General features: G+C 41.7%; 2 protein-coding genes across 2 annotated transcripts in view; one reads left to right on the top strand and one right to left on the bottom strand.

Annotated features, from left to right (window-relative positions):
• LOC145491221 (polycystin-1-like protein 2) overlaps positions 1 to 19,035 on the top strand; it is a 35,378-nt gene that overhangs the window by 13,380 nt on the left and 2,963 nt on the right. The window contains exons 11-27 of the mRNA XM_081470375.1: positions 1,162 to 1,491; positions 2,439 to 2,733; positions 3,679 to 3,849; positions 4,644 to 4,769; positions 5,484 to 5,646; positions 6,125 to 6,204; positions 7,028 to 7,294; positions 7,393 to 7,992; positions 8,599 to 8,814; positions 9,222 to 9,593; positions 10,352 to 10,624; positions 11,536 to 11,878; positions 11,953 to 12,179; positions 12,488 to 12,850; positions 13,285 to 13,453; positions 14,078 to 14,300; positions 16,477 to 18,300. Of these exons, the coding sequence (XP_081326501.1) occupies positions 1,162 to 1,491; positions 2,439 to 2,733; positions 3,679 to 3,849; positions 4,644 to 4,769; positions 5,484 to 5,646; positions 6,125 to 6,204; positions 7,028 to 7,294; positions 7,393 to 7,992; positions 8,599 to 8,814; positions 9,222 to 9,593; positions 10,352 to 10,624; positions 11,536 to 11,878; positions 11,953 to 12,179; positions 12,488 to 12,850; positions 13,285 to 13,453; positions 14,078 to 14,300; positions 16,477 to 17,752 (5,494 nt within the window). The 3' untranslated portion in view covers positions 17,753 to 18,300. The remainder of the gene's footprint in view (positions 1 to 1,161; positions 1,492 to 2,438; positions 2,734 to 3,678; positions 3,850 to 4,643; positions 4,770 to 5,483; positions 5,647 to 6,124; positions 6,205 to 7,027; positions 7,295 to 7,392; positions 7,993 to 8,598; positions 8,815 to 9,221; positions 9,594 to 10,351; positions 10,625 to 11,535; positions 11,879 to 11,952; positions 12,180 to 12,487; positions 12,851 to 13,284; positions 13,454 to 14,077; positions 14,301 to 16,476; positions 18,301 to 19,035) is intronic.
• LOC145491222 (uncharacterized) overlaps positions 18,319 to 19,035 on the bottom strand; it is a 2,503-nt gene continuing 1,786 nt past the window's right edge. Inside the window, exon 1 of the mRNA XM_081470376.1 lies at positions 18,319 to 19,035. This exon is cut by the window's right edge and continues 1,786 nt beyond it. Within this exon, the coding sequence (XP_081326502.1) occupies positions 18,521 to 19,035 (515 nt within the window). The 3' untranslated portion in view covers positions 18,319 to 18,520.

Here is a 19,035-nt window from a genome sequence, read left to right on the forward strand (position 1 = left end):
TCGCTACACGTTTCGCTTAGGGCCCAATAACTGATCTTTTCGATCCGTGGCTAAGGAAAAGTTATTCTCATATAACCTCATCATTTTTAGTTAATTCACAGTTATTTTATGTGTTTTAACTTTTTCATGATCAGTAACACCAGTGATGAAGTCATCAGGCCACGCCCTTGGTCATGTGACTAATACTAAAAAAATGCAAAGGCTCACAGGCAAATTACTTTATCGGGACTTTTTTCATTGATTTAATATTTTAATTTAAATCCTCATTACGCTATGCATAAATTTTGTTTCATTTTTTAAATGTCAGATTTTGAGAGAATTTCAAAATATTGAAATATTCGTTATTTTCTTTAAAGAAAAAAGCATGATTTCGAAATAAGAATGCATGGCTACGGTTTCCAACGTTGGATTTTATCGAAACTCATTGAAAAAGGCTGGATTCAATGAAAAACCGAGTTTCCTTTAGCATTTAAAGAAACCGGAAGTACACCCGATATATATTGGAAGTTACCCTATCAGCGCGTGCGCAATTTACACTACCATTGCAATTCGGTAAGATCAAACAAAGCTACACGGAGTTAGTTTTTTTCTTTCTTTTGCTCTTGTTTTTCTGTTTTTCTCTTCTTTTTTCTTCAATGCTTGTACTTTTTTTATTTTGCATCTTCTGAAACACAAAGAAAAAATATCTAAAATGTAAGCGAATTTGTAAGTTATCGAGTTGTTATTATCAATATTTTCCTTCGAGTTTTGATTGGTTCACTGTATTGTCTGGGTCCTTTGTGATTGGCTAGAGCGTCTCTTGGCCAGAGTGACTACCTTGGTTTTCGTTTTGCGACACTAAATTGAAAACCACTCTCTATATATGTAAAATCTAAAGAGCACAAAAAATATTGTTGTTGTTGTTGTTTAGTTTCCTCAGTCTGTAGGGCCGCTCACCTTGAAACTGTAATACGTTTGGATGTTTAACTCCTCGCAGGAGACAATGAAGGGTTTTTGGGCGCATTTAAAAAAACTCAAACTTGCAAGGGATTACCTTTAGAATAAGTCTTAAAGGGGGAATTCTCTCACCCTTCAGTCTCTCTGGATTGAATGCCAAATGGCCGCGATCTTCCAATTAATGTGAAGTACACTTCTAGACACTGAGTATACTTTGCTTTGCAGTTGCCGAGACTGTCAGGAAAAGATAAACCCATTCGAACGTCTCACATTGGCAGGGAAATGCACAAACTGCAAGGGCGATGAAGAATTGACGCAGACAACTTGGAAATTACTGGATAGTAATGGTCAGGAAGACAAACTGTCGGGTAATACCAATGCTACTGATTCGGCTTTGGGATGGGACAGTATTAACCTGGTTTTAAAGGAGAATAAGCTAAACAGAGATACAACATACATAGCCCAGCTGACGGGAAGACGAGGGAACCGCCAGACTACGGTGCAGTTTACCTTTCAGACAACCTCACCACCGGAAAATGGACACTGTAAAGTCACGTAAGTACTCGACGTCTTAATTCTCGTTACTGACTGGCATTTATTTATTTCAATGCTAGTTATGAGAATTTGTCAACACATCAAAGCTGTACTGGTATAACCCATAGGTGATGATTTGTCAATTGTTATCACCTGTCCGCTTCATTGTGTATTGACATTCATTGTCTAGCGAATTTATAATGCCTCTCTTAGAATTAAAGGCCGAGAGAGAATCCTTTTTTTTTCTTCTTTTAATTAAGTAAAACATTAAGTTTTGGGTTCCTTTTCGTTCTTTTCTCGTAACTTCTTGCTTCGCCTTCTCAACTACAGTGAAACCTGTATTAAGCGGACACCCTCGATTAAGTGGACTTCAGCTTGAGTCCCAAAATTTTCTTCCTACATTTACTGTAAAATAAACCTGCATTCAGCAGACACCTCTGTTAAGCGGACGCGCACACCAATATTAAGCCATTTTGTTGCACAAAACCTGCAATAAGGGGACACTTCAAGGGCTTTTCAATGCTGAAAGTTCAGCTCAGACTCCTTTAACATTGTTCAGCGATGTCGTTTTTAAGTTAAGTAGACTATTCCAGATTTATGCATTGACTGACTGGACATTGTGATATGAGCAGTCTTTGATCTTACAATGTGTTACTCTGAGTTACAAAAGGTTTAATAACTAACTATTATTGCACACTATATTAGAACCTGATTAGAGCTGCCACCCTGTATCGGCGGACACTAGTGATGGTCCTAAGGGTGTTCGCTTAATACAGGTTTCACTGTAATTAATGTTCTTCTCGTCGTCGTCCTCATGTTCGTCACGTGGTTAACGTTAGAAAAACGAGTAGCTCTGGGGAGAGAATGTGTGAAGTGTTGTTTGCTTTCGTCACGCAACGCTTCTCGTCAGAGTAACGCCTTTATAATGTTGATTTTTGGTATAACACTTCCACCTATTTTTCTTTCAGACCTAAAAGCGGCGAAGCTGTGAAGACCTTGTTCAAAATAGGATGTGAAAACTGGGTAACTAAGGACAACCCTATATCATACAAATTTCGCTATCAAGTGAAAATAACGAACTTGGCGGAGATAAATACGCTATCAACAGAATCTCAAGTGTACCAGCTGTGGTATTTTGGCGAGAGAATGACTCCGTCAAGATTTCTTCCTGTAGGAGACCCGCAGAATGACTTTAAGCTCAATCTCTCCGCTCGCATTTGCAACAAGTATGAGTGTTGTGTCGACGTTTTTCTAGACGCCACGGTGAGATGATTCACAAGTTGCGCTGTCTTAAAGGGCCCTAGTCAGCCACACCTTCGTTTTAGTTTTACATATGAGAGTTTGGCTATGACATTTTATTTGTCGAAACGGGGGAAATCACTGTGAAACTACTAAAGATGATTAAACATACTTTCAGAAACACAACTTACAGAAATGCAATAAGATTTCGCCTCACCATGCAATATCAATAATTTCGACGGCATCGAAAATGGCGGGGGCTGATTAGGGTCTTTTTAGAAGTTGAGTTTTAATGAGAATTGTAAGTGGGGGGTTGTAAGGGGGCAACCTCGTCCCTCGTCCGTAGGGCCCCTCTCCTTCCCGAGAGGGTGTGGATCTCAGGAGAGAGACAAGAACGCGAAGTTGTATTCTCGCGCGACTCTATTGTTTGGCGTGTGTGAAAAAGCGCCAAAAGGGCAAATTTGTCCTAATGCTTTTGTCTTTAAATTTATGACTTATTGAGGATCACCTTGAACAGCAAAACAAACAGTATCACGTGGAAGTACGGTCACACGTAAGGCGCAGACTGCAAAGTTAGAACCATATTGTACAGCATAATGAATAGTACTACATGAAAGTACTGCTCAATAGCTTTCATTTGAATGGTCACACACTAGGGTTTTATCCACAGACTTGAAAGTTAGAACCACCTTGTACAGCATAATAAACAGTACCACATAAAAGTACTGCTCAATAGCTTTCATTTGAATGGTCGCACATTAGGGTTCAAGCTATTAAAAATTAGCCTGTGAAAAGAAATTCAATATGAGCCCTGATATCAACATTCAAATACTCTATTAACTTCTTACTGTACTCGTCAAGAGGAAACAATTCCCACTGCATAGCTATCATTTGCTTAATTCTCATGCATACTGTTTGAAATTGCAAAGAGAAAATAGAAGCTGATCCCTGTACATTTCTCTCATGCAGGTGAAAAAAGGAGAAGATCAGGAAGTAAGTGGTGAAAGCATTGGAAAAGAACTGGACAAAGTAGATGCTAAGAAAGACCCTCAAAAAGTTGTTCAGCTTGTAAACTCTGTCACGTCAATCATTAACTACGGCAACCAATCAGATACCGGAACGCGTGAAGAAAGAACCAAGGTAAACACGTGTGGCGCATTGTCGGTGACACATTCAATGGGAGTAATTAATGGGGGATTTATTTTAAAGGAGGAAGGGATAGGGGAGGTTGACAGGGTAAGGGGACTAAGAGCAGGGTCGAGCAGGGTGACGGCTTGCCTCAAGAGTCAGTGTGCAGAAATACACATCTTGGGTTTTTTTTGGTTGACGTTTTTAAAATGTTAAAATTTAAATTCTTTAAATCCTCGTTAAAACGTTCTCTCGTCATTGGATCTCGATTCGACGATGATCCTTGTGATAACAATGTTGATTGGCGTCTTAACTTACGAAACTCTTGGACAAATCAGTTTAAGCTCCTCTAGATGTATGCACACGCCAAGAGCATGGTCAGCATTTCAAAGAGAAAGCATGTGACCGATATCAAGCGCGGGGAAAAAACGACACTCCAAACGCGCGTGCTTCATCGCATTTCGTTCCAACACACCCTTCACATACACTCGGCGGACATGCTTTTAACGAGCATTTCTTCTCCCTGAGAGAGATCGTGTTAGCCTACATGTTGATTCAAATTCATAAATACAAATAATGTACAAAAATTCGAAAAGGAAGTTTAGGGGTTAACCCTGTTAATCAAATTCCCCAAAAGTCTTTCCTTGTCTATTTGTTTTTTGTCTATTCGTGCATTGAGTTTTGCTCGTTCACCAAAATTTAAGTGGAACAGGCCTTGAGTACACAGCAAGCGAATAAGAAGTCTCTTCCTCAGCCAGTAAATAATGCGTTTAGATATACTTCAACACATGTTTGTTTTCTTTCAGATTCGCTCAGAGTTGGTCAATAAATTAACGGGCGTCGATTTAACCGACACCACTCAAGCTCAGCAGACGGTCGGTGCCTTGATAGAAGCCACTAAACACAAAACAGAATTGACGCCAAAAACTCAAGTAAGCAGTTTCAACTTCATTTTCCCTGTTCTCTTTCCAAATAATGAAGACTCTTAGAGTGAGTAGCGGTTTTGTTGTTTGGGTGGAGGAAGAAAACAACGCATACACATTTGAACCTCTTTAATCCATCGCGACGTTTCTATCAAAAGATTGATACACCGCGATGTAAATGTAAATGCAAATTCAATGTCAAACGCAGGGAGTGCTTGCGCAATCACCCGAACCAGAGATTCATGATAAAGTGCTTGACCGCAATCTTGAAAAGAGCATTCTCAGAGCTTTCTAAGACGACAGCTGGTCAGTACCGGACCACCACCGCCACCGTAACGTATAAGTGGGTTTATTTTTTTTGTCCGGTGAGGCCCAGAAACGAGAAATAGACACGAGAAAATAACCTAAACCAGGATTATTGTATGCAGGAACTTGAAGCAAATAATTGCATTTTGTATTATTCATATTTTAGTGTAGATATTTTCGTCTTCTCAGTTTTGTATTTTGTAGTCTGTGTCTCCTTATTAGCATGAGTTTCTCTCAGGCTTCATGTTCAGAAACCTTAATAAAGTTTTATTTATTTTTATTACCTTATTTTTAAATCAAAATTTCCGTCTCCGTCATGTTCCATTTGTTTTTTCCCTGTCATAGTTCAATTAATTAATTTATTAATTAATCAATCAGTATCTCCTGAAATTAGCTTTATTTTTTGTTTTCCTTTAGCAAAAAGGGGCAGACATAATCGAGAAGGCGAGCTCTCTTTTGAATCAGGACGCTCAAAATCTCGGACCTGTGATAGTGGAGGAACAATCACGAGAGATTTTAACTGCTTCTTCCAACGTGTTGGAAGCCTCCAAAGAAACTACCTCACCTTACATCGAACAAGGTATACAGTGTGAAACGCTGGTCTTATAAACAAACAAACAAACAAACAAATCAAGAAGCATGCAAGAAAACGGTCATTGAGAATCTAAGGACCAAATCTTGAGCAACATTCTGCTAAATATGTATGTTAGAAGTTAATTACTTTGCATCTCGTTTCCTATTGAGAGCCTGCAAGCTGATGTTAAACAGCAATCTACTGAGCAGAAATTATTGTTTGATCGTCACGTAATCTTTCCTCCGCCTGATGGAGGTAAGGTTAGGTGACAGGCGCCCCATATAACGAGCGCATTTCGCGCGCGGTTCATGGGCGGGTGGTCAAATTGGGAAGAGGGTTCGCCAAGGCCTCCGCTGGCAAAATTAGGTGTTCGTAATTAATTTTTCAATTTTTTTTTTTAAATTGAAGTGTTCGTCTTGGACCTTTCAATTGCTGTTCTGATGTTGGAATAGCTGTTATGACTCAGTGTGCTTTCATTCCCCAGTTATCAAGGAGATATTTCCGACAACCGGTCCGCCACCACGTGCTTGGTCGATTCGGATTAGTTCTCGGAACAATCAACAGGTAATTTAACACGTTATTTTGCTACTTCCTCGTCGAAATGGTTTATGGTCATTACCGAGTAGATCCCAGTCCCTCGAGGGGCATCCTTGCCAGAAGGAATGAACCACTGTGCAGCACCTTACCATGTCCCCTCTAAGGACGCGGATATACCACAGAGGACCCGAACACTGTATCAGTAATAGCACGATCATTTAAAATAAATGTACTGTTATTTACCTGTTTCTATGCCTTTTTGAACCGTTTAGAAGGGATTTGAATAGAAGCGAAGGCGGTTTATATTTCAAATATGCTTTTTTAAAGGGGCTAGGTCACGCGATTTTATGCAATTTCAGCACTGATCAAATGGTCATAGAATTAACTAAAATATCACAAAAACGGCTCAAAACTATAGAAGATCTCAAACAAAACACAGGAAAGCCAAGAAAAGACATGGATGGACAAAACTGGAGAGGATTAAAATGCATTGCGTTTGGGTAAATTTGAAAAACGTCGGCCCACCTTTTTTCAAATTTATATCAGTTTATATCAAAATGTCATTTACACAGCTGGAAAATCATTCTCAGTTGTTATGTGGCTGTGACTTTGCAAATGAAAGACTCTTGCTCCGCCAATTTGACGTTTAGAGCTCATAATTAACAAAATTAAACAAAGTTACCTAAAATAGCATGACCTAGCTCCTTTAACCCCTAAAAAGTACGACGGGCACCCCTGACCTTTTTACATGGGAGTCTCCCCCGGGGGGTTGAAACCCCAGGTATAATAGAGTACCTATACGATGCGGGGGTATTTCTTCATTTTACGTTTCATTCGGTGTTGTTTTCAGGATGCCAAAGATTCGAAAGATGTGGTAGATACGACCTTGAAGGCAATCAACCTCGTCAGTGAAGCAATTCAAAAGAAGAGAGTAGCTAAGGAAGGCGAAACAGTAGTTAGAACAAAAGCGTTTTATATGAATCTGAGGCGCACGCGAAAAAACGCTTTCAACACCTCGGTGTACACCGTCGCGGAGGCGTCTGATGTGCGGGTTAGTCTGCCGAGTCCAAATGTAGTCGTGGAAGACTTAAGCGGCGACGGTCCCATCGACGTCCAGGTAAATATATATCACCAGATATTGTTGTCTATCAATGCGTGCAGAGGATACCAAGTTTTTTTACTGAACTCTTCTTTTCTGTTCCCCCTTCTTTCTAGTATACCTCAATGAAGAATGTTTTCCTCTCAGATGCCATAAATTCGCCGTATATTCAACAGACCCAAGGTTTCGCATTAAAACAAGGAGATAAAGAGATCAAAATTAAAGATCTCTCAGAGGATCTTGAAGTCAACATCCCGACCGATTTAACAAGTACGTCTCAAAGTTACAGTGAGGAATTCATGGCGGAAACCAAGAACAGCCACCGTTTCCAGTTCCCTCCTGACTACAAATACTATCCATTACTAGTTCACGTAAAACCAGAAAACAACAAAACGTTAACAGCCCTTCTTAACATCACTTTTGAAGAGGGTTCTCCTGGCGAGTACGAGCTTAGTTTCTCGCCAAAGTCTGAGGACAAAGACGCGCCATCGTCGCCTTTCCGCAAAGTTGATAATTTCACGTACAGGGCTGAGGAATTACCCTCGAGGCCAGTCTTTTTCAACTTGACCGTCATGGTCACGGGGCCGTTTCCAGAGCGCGAGGTATCCGGCAACGAATCACGTGGAGTGCAGGTGAATTATACTGTAGCCATTTATTCTGCAAGATGCATGTTTTGGAGCATGGAGGAAGGCAAATGGCTCGAGGATGGTTGTAAGGTAAGAAAGTGCCTTCAGTTTTTATTTCTTACACTTGAAATTTATCTCAACGTATTGCTTACTGACTGCGCAAGCTGCGCTGTTCATGGTCAAGCTAAGGTTAAGTTTTACTCGTTGAAGGGTGCATATCCTGCCACTGACATACGTTTGTTTGGAATCTAGTCCCCGGAGTTCTTGTCGCTTCCTGTCTTTCCCGATTGGAAAGGAAAAGTGCCCTGGGGACGAGTTGATTTAGTTTTTCGTGCCCCAGGGTCTGAGATTCCATTCTGATGGGTCTAGTAGCAGCTCTCCAAAGGTTTCACATGAATAGCTCGATACCTTTTAAGGGAACCGGAAAAAAACATCAGAAACAATGCCCGTAGCCTTAAAATAATAACATCTGCTACAATAATAAAATAATGGCAGCTTACGAGAGCTACTGCATCTTCTATTTTGATAGGACTCAAGGTTATTACCGAGCCATAATTCTTATGATCCCCCTGACCTATAATGAATTACATTTCCCGCATGATACTTCCTGATATACCATAAAAAATAACTGTTTAAATTAAAATAGTTGCGACAATATTTTCGAGTGACAATTTTTTTCTCTTTTTTTCTCATCAGGTTGGCGAGCAGACCTCGAGTCAGGTCACGCATTGTCGGTGCAACCACGCCACTTTTTTTGGCTCCCTTAATGTGAAACCTAATCCAATTGGGCCCCCATCATTTACCAAGTTTAAGGAAGGGTATGCCATGCTGGTGTTTGTAGGCGTCATCTTCTCGCTTTATTTTGTGGGCCTCGTTTGGGCGAGACGAAAAGACAGAGCTGACGTTATCAAGGTAAATGACTGCTAAGGGCCTGGGTGCTTGAGAACAGCGAAGAAGTGGATTAGACGACAGTATTTTCGTTCGCGATCTGCTAGATAGTTCACTTTGATGTCTTTATATTTGAATATTTTGAAAGTTTCTTTTGATTTTCCTTACTGTTCTGCGACTGCACGCTGTGTTGTGAGGTACCTGGGCTGTTTACGTTACGTTGTAGGGCACCAGTGCATTCTATGCCTTGGGGTATCTATGCATTCTACTAGTTACAGATGATTCACTTGGTTTGGGCGAGAATGATCACTAATGCAGTAATTAAAGTCGACGACAAGGACGGTGAATAACGTTAAAAATGTTCAGAGAACTAGTGAAACGCGTGAAAACTGCGAAATAAAGACACTCACGCCAAGGGCCTTTTGTTCTAGGTTGGTGTTTGTCCGTTGCGGGATAATGACCCGACAGACCCGTACCGCTACGAGCTGACCCTGTGGACGGGCATGCGTCGTAACGCTGGCTCCAAATCTAAAGTCAGCATCATTTTGTACGGTGACGAGCAAGACAGCGAGGCAAGGGCCCTGGAGGATCCCGACAGAAATCCTTTTCAGCGTGGGAGCCAAGATACGTTCCTTCTGACCACGCCCTTTGACCTGGGGTCGATTCAGTACATCAGGATCTGGCATGATAACACAGGAGGCTCGCTGTTCTTAAGCCGTATCATGGTGATTGATCTGCAGACAGATGAGCGCTATTACTTCATCTGTAACAGGTGGCTTGCTGTTGACGAGGAGGATGGGCAGGTTAGTTATGGCTGAAAACTGCTAAGAACGAACAAAATTGCAGCGACTAGCTAAAGAAGAGCCCGGGTCTGAGGTAAAATTGGACCCAACTGCTCAAAGAGTGGATAATGCTATTGACTTGCTATTGACTTGCTCGAACGTTCGTTATAGAAATCCGCTGTGCGAGGTGAATGCAGGCGCAAAGTCGACTCACCCATCTTGTAGCCTTGCGCCTGCACTCGCATTTCTCAGCGGATTTTCTCCATCCGAAAAGAACCCTTGAGCCTCTGCGGAGAAGAGAGATCTACTGAATTGTGATTTATCCTTCGGATAGCGCTATTCACTCTCTTTAAAACTGGATCCTAAATCTTGAAAACGGTAAACTGATCCGCGCGGCAGGGAGAAGAGATTGAGTCAGAATCAGATAAAACAAACAAATAGTTAAATATATTTGGTCAATGCTTTCATTCGGAAACCAGACCTTCTTCAGGGGCTACAAGTTTAGACTGGTCTACTAGAATTCGACTAAACTTGGTCTTGATTTCAATCAGTATCTCAACAAATCATCCATTCGGGATCGAAAACAAAAACACTTTGAGGGCGAAGATCCCGTCTTGTTACATGTGTCAGGCGCGACAGCTCCGAAAGCGCTATACCCGCGCTAGTATTTGATTGGATAATCTTGAAGGATACATATCTCTCAGTGTTCCTAATTAAGTGTATTGTTACAGACACTGCATTTATCCCCCACTGAATAATATTAATTCATGTTCTCGCAGGTTGAACGGCTGGTACCGCTGGCTAGTAAAGCTGAACTCACGGAATTTGGCCATCTGTTTGTTGCCAGGACTCGCCGTAACCTCAGCGACAGTCATTTATGGTTCTCAGTCCTTGCTCGTCCAGCTAACAGCCGATTTACGCGAGTACAGCGCTTGTCCTGTTGCCTGTGCCTATTGTTCATGTCAATGATGGCCAGCGGTATGTACTATGAAAGACAAGACGATCCATCGAACGTGCAGCAAATTGGCTCGGTTGTCTTCACGTGGAATCAGGTAAGTTAGCTTTTCGCCCTTGACTGTTGTCTGGTGAGGAAGTATTTTGGTTCCAGTCCATTCCATTTTGTTTCTCTGTTGGCCTTCTGTGACCAGGCAGGAGCGATGGCCTAAAGGTGAAGACATCGGTGAGGATCTAAGTTGGGTCCCTCTATTAAGGCGGGGGTCTACCTGAATCTAAGTGAAGTTTTAGGAAGTTTAAAGAGGGATTAAAAGGAAAAAGTTGACTGTTGAACGCCCCCCGAAACGGCACCCCAGGTTGGTGGAAAACTTTTTGGTGTACGTCTGCCAATTTTTAACTTCAAATTCTAATTTTAAAACAACATTAAATCTTCAAAATTTCCTGTTTCCATAAATTTACTAATCCTTTGAGATTAACTATTTATCCCCAAATATACCCAAAAATCACCAAAAAAATTACAAAACAGCCCAAAACGTAGATATGACGGGTGAGCAGAGAGATTTTTGACTGCTTGAAACGTGAACGAGATATGTGTGTTAAAACCATAATACCCAGCCCAAATACCGCCTTCATGTTAACCCCCGCCTTAAATCCTAGACTGTTCCCAGCCCTTATTGCCTGCTACTTTTTTCCCTCATGATTAATTTACCTCACTGTTGGCCTTTAAAATGTCCCCTCCCCTCCCCTCTATTAACCTTTAAAGTAAGTAAGTGATCACAAAAGTATGTTCCTAAAATTTTCTCCCTAAATTGTGTGCCTTTATTGATCCTTAATCATGTCTCTTTATTAACGTCTAAACTGTACCCCTTTTGTGACCTTAAATTGTGCCCCTTTATAGACCCTAAATTTAGTCCCTTTCAGGGCCCCCGACACAAACCGTTGCTCAGCTTTACTGAGTGAACTATCAAAAACTCATTGTGCTCTTTCCGTTTTTATTCGGTCTATGCAGGTACTCGTAGGAATCATTTCAAGTCTTATCGTCTTTCCAATTAACTTGATCGTGGTACAGATCTTTCGCAACGTCCGTCCAAAGCCAAAAATAAAACCCAAGAAACAACAACTATCGCCGCCTGCTCTGTCCTTCACCGAAGAGAACCTCGAGAACTACAACCAGTTAAAAGAATCGTCGGACGAATCTGCTAAAGGATCAAGCAACAGCCTGGATTCCTCGCGAGAAAAAAACAACAGGACCCGGCTGTCAATCAATGACGTACACACTGACGTAGACCGCGCAAGTTTTACCGATAGTCCGCTGCTAATCGATCGCAGGCTCAGCACCACTTTCGAGATAGGTAAGAGACAGAGTTTTCCCTCTGATTCACCCGAAGTGGAAATGAATGCTGATTTTGTTTTTATTTTCGTGCAGCTCCGACATCTCGTGCACGCCGCTTACTGTTGTGGTTCAAAAAGAGGAATACTCTACCTCACTACTTCGTGTATGTGGCCTGGTTTTTGCTGTTCGTCTTCACCACTGGATCTGCTGCGGTCGTCGTCTTTTACGGCATGGAGCTTAAAAATATCAGGTCCCTTCAGTGGCTGTTTTCGTCGTGTGTGTCATTCGTGCAGGATGTGTTCGTCACACAGCCACTCAAGGTACGAACAAACAGTTTACAAAGAGTTATTGACAAATGAGTTTTTGCGATATGCAAAATCATTAAGGAAAGGTGATTGTTACATTGAACTCAATAGCACAGATACTGGTTTTGGAATGACGCAGATTCCGTTAAGGGTTAGAGAAAAACACCAGCCATAATTCCAAAAAAGACAACGTTTCTATCTCAAAACTACCGCCAAAAGATAACGTTTCTATAACTACTTACAGTGTTTTTACAGATCGTTAGCTTTCGTCCCGGACTGAGAAACTCAACAGTTGACTAACTGTCGTTTTACTGTGATCTTAGGTACTTGGCTTGGCTGTGTTCTTTGCCCTTGTCGTTAAAAAACCTGACAAAGGTGAATTCGAAATCACAGAAGAAGCACTCAAACTTGCTGAGGACGAAGAATTTATCCAACAGTCTGGTGCGAATCCGGGCGAGGCAAGGAGCAAGAAAACAACGCTTCTACCTCCCGATCAAGCGAAACTAATCGCCATGAGAGCAGCCAGAATGAAGGAACGAAAAATGTATTCTGTCATCCGTGAAGTCGTGACCTTCTACGTATTTCTGGCTCTGCTGCTGATGATTGCGTATACTCACCGCGACCAGATTGCTTACCATCAGACTCAAAACCTTTACAACGTGATAGGCGGCGGGGACTTTTCCAATGTGAGTATTGAACGTCACGTTCGACCCGGCGCTGTCCGGCTTCACTGGAAGCTGAATCCAAACGGAGAAGGAAGAGGACACATGTTTTACCCCGATTTTAATTTTACGTCATTTATTGAAATAACGCTATGACATGATTTCTTCAACACTCGTATATTGCTTTCATAATTAGTTACATTGAGATCTTCTTCAGACTCATTCCACTAAGGCGTTTGCATGACTTCTTTGTTGCGTGGTAAATTCTAGCGATTCACGTGAGACCAAATCGATTGGACGTAAAAAATGTAAAAAAAAAAGAATGTCAGTCTTATTCATAGTGATCATGCACTTAGCTATACAAGCACTAAGCTTAGCTAGTTGACAGTCATGTCACTGAAACAAAAGTTCATTGCTTGTAAGGCGAGGACCTAATTTTCACCCTGTTTCCTGAACAGTTAACCAACGAGAAAGAGTTCTGGAATTGGTCTCGCACTCAGTTCTTGGACGGATTGTTCCCCAAAACATGGTACAATGGCCAAGCAAGAAATCCCGACGGATTTATGGCTGATGGCTACAGTCAGATGGTAGGAGCAGCGAGGATGAGACTCGTCAGAATAAAGAAAGGTTAGTTAGTCACGAGAAAACATCAGAAAAGGCGAAACAGGGTTTAACTAGCATTCATTTGCAAGATCCAACTGATTCCAAGCTCTAATTGGATATATTATTCCGAATCCAACAGTAAATAATGGTAATAAGACTGAGTGGAGTCCAAATTTCATCATACGACTGCATGACTTGCAAAAATTGGCCGAAAACTCCGTGGCGGAAGTTAGTTTTCCTTAAACAACCTCTTTTTTTCAGTACTTGAGCAAGGAAAATAAAACATTTCATGCAACTGTTCTTTTGGGGTCCTCTATCCTCTTCCCTACTGCATATAAGATCCCTTTGTTTCACTCAAATAGTTGCCAATCAATATGTTAACTAGAAGAAGATTACATGGCCATAATCTTTAATGTTATCTCGTAATCTCATTTCCAAACAATTTTAATGCCGCCTAAAAAATGAATCGTCCCTAATATAGGCTCCATCAATTATCAGCCCCAGTCACCCAACCCCCAACCCAAAACCTTGCTACGATATTGGCTTCGGTCAATAAACCCAAGGGCTTATAATTGCATTTTACGGCAACTCGTAGATTAATGTCTAGATGTACAATGACCGGCCATCTCGACATTTTTCGTTCCCTAGAATCCTGCGAAGTTCCAACAGAAGTGTACGGTATCACTAAAGAATGTTACGGGGAATACTTCATTACTAAGGACGATAAGAATGATTACACGGAGGGATGGGAAAACATCACTACTTACAACACCGAAATATCATGGGACGACATGCAATGGCGGTATCAGAATGCTTCTCAGCTAGATGGGTATCCCTTCTGGGCCCAGCTGAACACCTACAGTGGAGGAGGGTAAGTGATGTTTTGATATACTATCAAATTGTCGTCACTATCACCGAAAGCTTACATGCTAATTTGTTCAAGTCTGCATGCGAGCCAAGTGGCTCATCAGGCCGGAGCTTATCCCGGTTTCTGTAGTATGAAGCGACCAGGAGTAGTTCTACTTCTCCCTGGATGGGATGCTAGTCCATCGCAGGGTTACACCCCAGCATTAAGTTCGCCGGTACCCATTTATCCACTTGGGTGTGGCACTGTGACAGAGTAGTGTCTTGCCCAAGAACACAAGTCAATGTTCCCCGGCCAGGGCTCGAACCCGGACCGCTCGATCCGGAGACGAGCACACTAACCATGAGGCCTCTGTGTCTCTCAAATAGTACTTCCTGATTGGAAAGGAGAATTATCACTTTAGCAGTTCAGCGTTGCCAAGCGACATATTTTTTTAAAACGATTCTTGCTATACGAAACAGCAGGGAGAAGACGCGAAGTGGAACAATCAATAATATCATTTTGAAGGGGAAAACTAGTATACCAGCATCGGCTGTAAAACGACAATGAAAACTGAAGATGAGAGATGAAGATGACATTTTCAGGTATCATGGTAGGTAAATTTTTACGAAAAGTGCAAAAAAATCTTTTTTTGCTTTACAAATTGAGAAGACTGAGATAAAAATTTTGCAAAAAGAATGAGAAAAAAGTTCTTTTACTTTTTAAGATAAAGAGAAAAACTATTTTTGAATCTCATTAACCCCTTACGGCGCGTTGACACCTCTAATCAAAATTCACCGCCAGTTGTCACGTGAAATGCGAATTGCGGTGTGATATTTCATCTCTGCACACGAACTCTTCTCGATCTGGTTTTTTCATCGCAAGCATCAGGACGAAAGCGCAAGAAAATTTCTTGCCCATTTTTTTCTTCGAAGAAGCCCAAGAGGCAAAAATCCAGTAGTACCCAGTAGTTCAGCGTCGAACAAGATCTTTGGCCCTCAGCGACCGTGGGTCGCTCTGTAACCAAGAAGAATGGTTGAAGGAACTCGAGGACACTAGTCCCGCCATTGAAGCTGAAGGACAAACTACAACAAGTGCTAGTTGCACGAAATTGCTGGAGAACGGACGCGATTCCGACCTGTGGGCCGAGAATTTCGATCGCATCAACAGCAGTCAAGCCCGCAAAGCTTGGGATGACATCGCCAAGCAAATAAATATGAAATTTGGTACTGACAATTATCTACCACTAGTGCGACCCTCCGTTTCTGTCTAAAAGGTTTTCTTTCCGGTTGCGGTTTCAAATCTTTGTGTTTTTTAGCCGGCAAAGATTAAAACTTTTCCCAAATGCGACCCATACCTTAGTCGCGCCGCTCCGATAATTCATGCGCGGAAGCGAACCAGTTTAAGGGAAAAAGTGTTTCTGGGTATTTCTTTTAATATCACTGCGACAAAAACTTTTCAGAAAATTTCAAAGATATGATTGTATTTTATAACTATTAAGCTTTCAGAAAATGTGTAGGTTGATGGAATGTTTTTTTCAAAGCGCCAGCGTAAGAGCGCGATTTCTAAACACTGTTAATCCACCTACCATGATACCTTCACACCCGAGCGATACAATAAGAGAGCTGTTTGAAAAGGAATCATTAAATAATTCTTAACAACAACAACAAGGTTTATTTGAACTGTAAAATTAATTTTATTACTAATTAATAAATTAATTAAAAGTACATACAGTTGCTGGTCACCCAAAATAACTAAAGATCTAAACTAGGTGGGTGACCACCAAATGAAAATAAATATAAGGTCAGAAAAGAGGCATTTCACATTTTTTTAGTTCCTTGCTTATGCTCAAAAGAGTAGACCTGATCCAAAATGAAGTAAGAACCGTCTGAAATGGGAAATACCGAAAAACCATGAGGTACACAATGGAAAAGCACTTGAGGTTTTCCTCGCAAATTTCATTGCTTTTTGTGACTCGTTGGTAGTCAAGTGAACCACATGCTGTGCAACGCGAACGCAGTTTTTCTCTAGGGTCGTAACAGCTGTTAGCAGGCGTTGCTGGAAAATATCTTTCTGAATTTAATATACAAGCGCACAACCTTACAGACCTTCCAAAGGAATTATTTTGCTTTTCTGCTAAGTGAAGTTTTTCATTTTGATGTATCATTTCACTGGCATAACGTTTTGTTGTTTCTTCTTGCAGCTACGTGATCGTCCTTGAACCTGGCATGGAAAATCGCGACCGAATAGAAAAACTCCAGAACGATCTTTGGATCGATCGTCACACACGCGCCATCTTGACAGAGTTCACCATCTACAACGCACAAAGCAACTTGTTCTGCATTATCACGCTCGTGGCAGAATTTCCCGCCACTGGCGCCATCATACCCTACGCTAGTATCCTGACTGCGCGCCTGTACGACTTCACTAACAACATCATGTTCTTGGTTCTGGCGTGCGAGAGCATATTTGTGATGTTCATCCTGTTTTTCACGTATCGTGAAGTCAAGCGCATTTATAAAACCGGCATCCAAGCTTATCTCAAAGAGTTTTGGAATTGTGTTGAGTTAGGCATCATCTTGTTTACCTTCGCAGCCATAGTGCTCTACGTTTATCGCGCACTCACAGTCAGAAACGTCCTAGATCTAGTGCGACAGGATCCATTCCACTTCAAGAGCTTTCAGTTCGCGGGGTACTGGGACGAGACCTATACGTTCATCTTGGCCATAATTGTCCTCCTTGCCAACATAAAACTAAACAAGCTGCTCCGATTTAACAAGCGCTTCTCTCTATTGTCATCCACGCTCAAGTACGCTTACTATCCTTTGCTGATGTTCAGTATTGTCTGGGGCATTGTCTTCACCGCCTTCACGCTGGTCGCCGCGTTGGTTTTCGGACCCGTACTACATAGCTACCGCAGTGTGGTCGCCTCGCTCACGTCCCTCCTGAGCCTGATGCTGGGAAGGACGGCCTACTTTGAGATGCGCGACGCCAATCGCATTCTTGGTCCCCTCTTCTTCTTTGGGTTCATGTTCATGATGTCATTTGTCCTCATCAACATGTTTCTGTCCATAGTGGTGGATTCCTTCCGCGTCGTCAAACACGACAATGACAAGCAATCGAATGAATACGAGATCGTCGATTTCATCATCGAGCGCTTTAAGCTTTGGTCGGGAATTGGTAAGACGCGAAGGCCGCACAGTCGCGGACGTGTTCTTTGGGACACAGCGGCGAATCGCGTCAAGGCCGTCAACGTGTTGGGCAGAAAACGCCACTCTCTCATGATCACAGGTCTGCACGAGGACACAGTCTCAGAGCTCGAGAACCGACTTGAGAAACTTATTGACCGAACTGATGTGTTGTATGAAGAACTTTTCCCTGAAAAGAGATACAAGATTCCCGGAAAGCGTGGTGGCGGTGACAAGAAAGAAAGAAAACCCGTTTCTAAGGCAGATCTACTTGAGGGACAAACCGGCTGATAGCGGGAACTTTATATTCAGGGGACTCCACAAGGGCGGGTTTTTGTGTAAGATATCAACAGTTCTACTTAACGCGTACTTTAAATGTAATTAAGAATTCAGACAGATTCACGTTCATTCCCAGGCTTTTGTTCAAGACGTTAGTCTCAGAAACAATCCCAGCCTAATCTCCAGGGTTTCACATTCTAATTCGAAATGGCGCGATAGCGCAAAACTCGCACAATAATTAATATCCTTGGAGAAGGTTGGGGATGGCACTGTATAATGAGATCTGCGAGACAGATCTAGCCTAGTAATCTGCGCCAAATGATTAAATCCAAAAGCGCCGCTTTTCTATTATTTAATTAAAGTTTTTGAGAACGATTGGACTATCTGCACAGATCACTGTATCGAGGCTCTTCATGCACAATTGAGAGAGTCTGCATGGTGGAGGGGGGTAAGGGCTGAATTTTCAACACTCAATTAAAATTTTAGCCCATTTTTTAGCTATCGGTAAATTGTAGAAATTTCGGATCTCACCTATCAGTTAAAAGCGCATCTTTCCTCAGGTTAACGATAAAGATTAGCGAAAAAACTGAGCAACGACGTTTCGGTGTCATCCTGGCACCATTTTCAAGTTAAAAAATATTTGTGCGAAAAGTAAATTAATTTATACCAATGGTAGAGGTGCGAAATTGAATAAATTAAGATTAAGATAGCTGTTCAATGTTCATGTTCATTCCAATGAGGTGTCAAACACTGGTAATGAGTTCAGTGTCTGTTCAAAGCCTAAACAAATACTTTTGCGCGAATGGAGTCTGACTGTGTGTTAAGGCTCGGTTTCTTCTTGCGAATCCACAACATTTCGTGGATCAAGCAATCGAACTTTCCCTGACATTTCTTTAGGATCTTAAAGTTGTTAGTCAGGTCACCAACTGTATCAACTCGGTGTTCATTTTGAAGGTGTTTTCCGATGGCGGTAAATCGGTGTTCCTCAATGCGCTTGTAAAGATGACGGCTAGTGTAACCGACGTATTCTGCATCACACAGATCACATATATAGTTATAAACAACGCACTGTTGATTGATCAAAGGTGGTTTTGGCTCTTGTACTTTGAGATCATCGCCAATTTTACGGCTTCTGAACACCGGCTGTAGTTTGTGATCAAGTTTATTACTCAAGTCCGAGAGATGTTTCTTTACTATGTCCGCTGATTTCTGGTCTTTAAAAGGCAGGACAATGCGGTAGATATTCTCTGTTGGAGGCGTCGATCTTGTGTCTGGTGACATCACTGAATTAACGA

This window comes from Orbicella franksi, chromosome 6, assembly GCF_964199315.1.
Source record: "Orbicella franksi chromosome 6, jaOrbFran1.1, whole genome shotgun sequence".
In the NCBI taxonomy this organism is placed as follows: domain Eukaryota; kingdom Metazoa; phylum Cnidaria; class Anthozoa; order Scleractinia; family Merulinidae; genus Orbicella; species Orbicella franksi.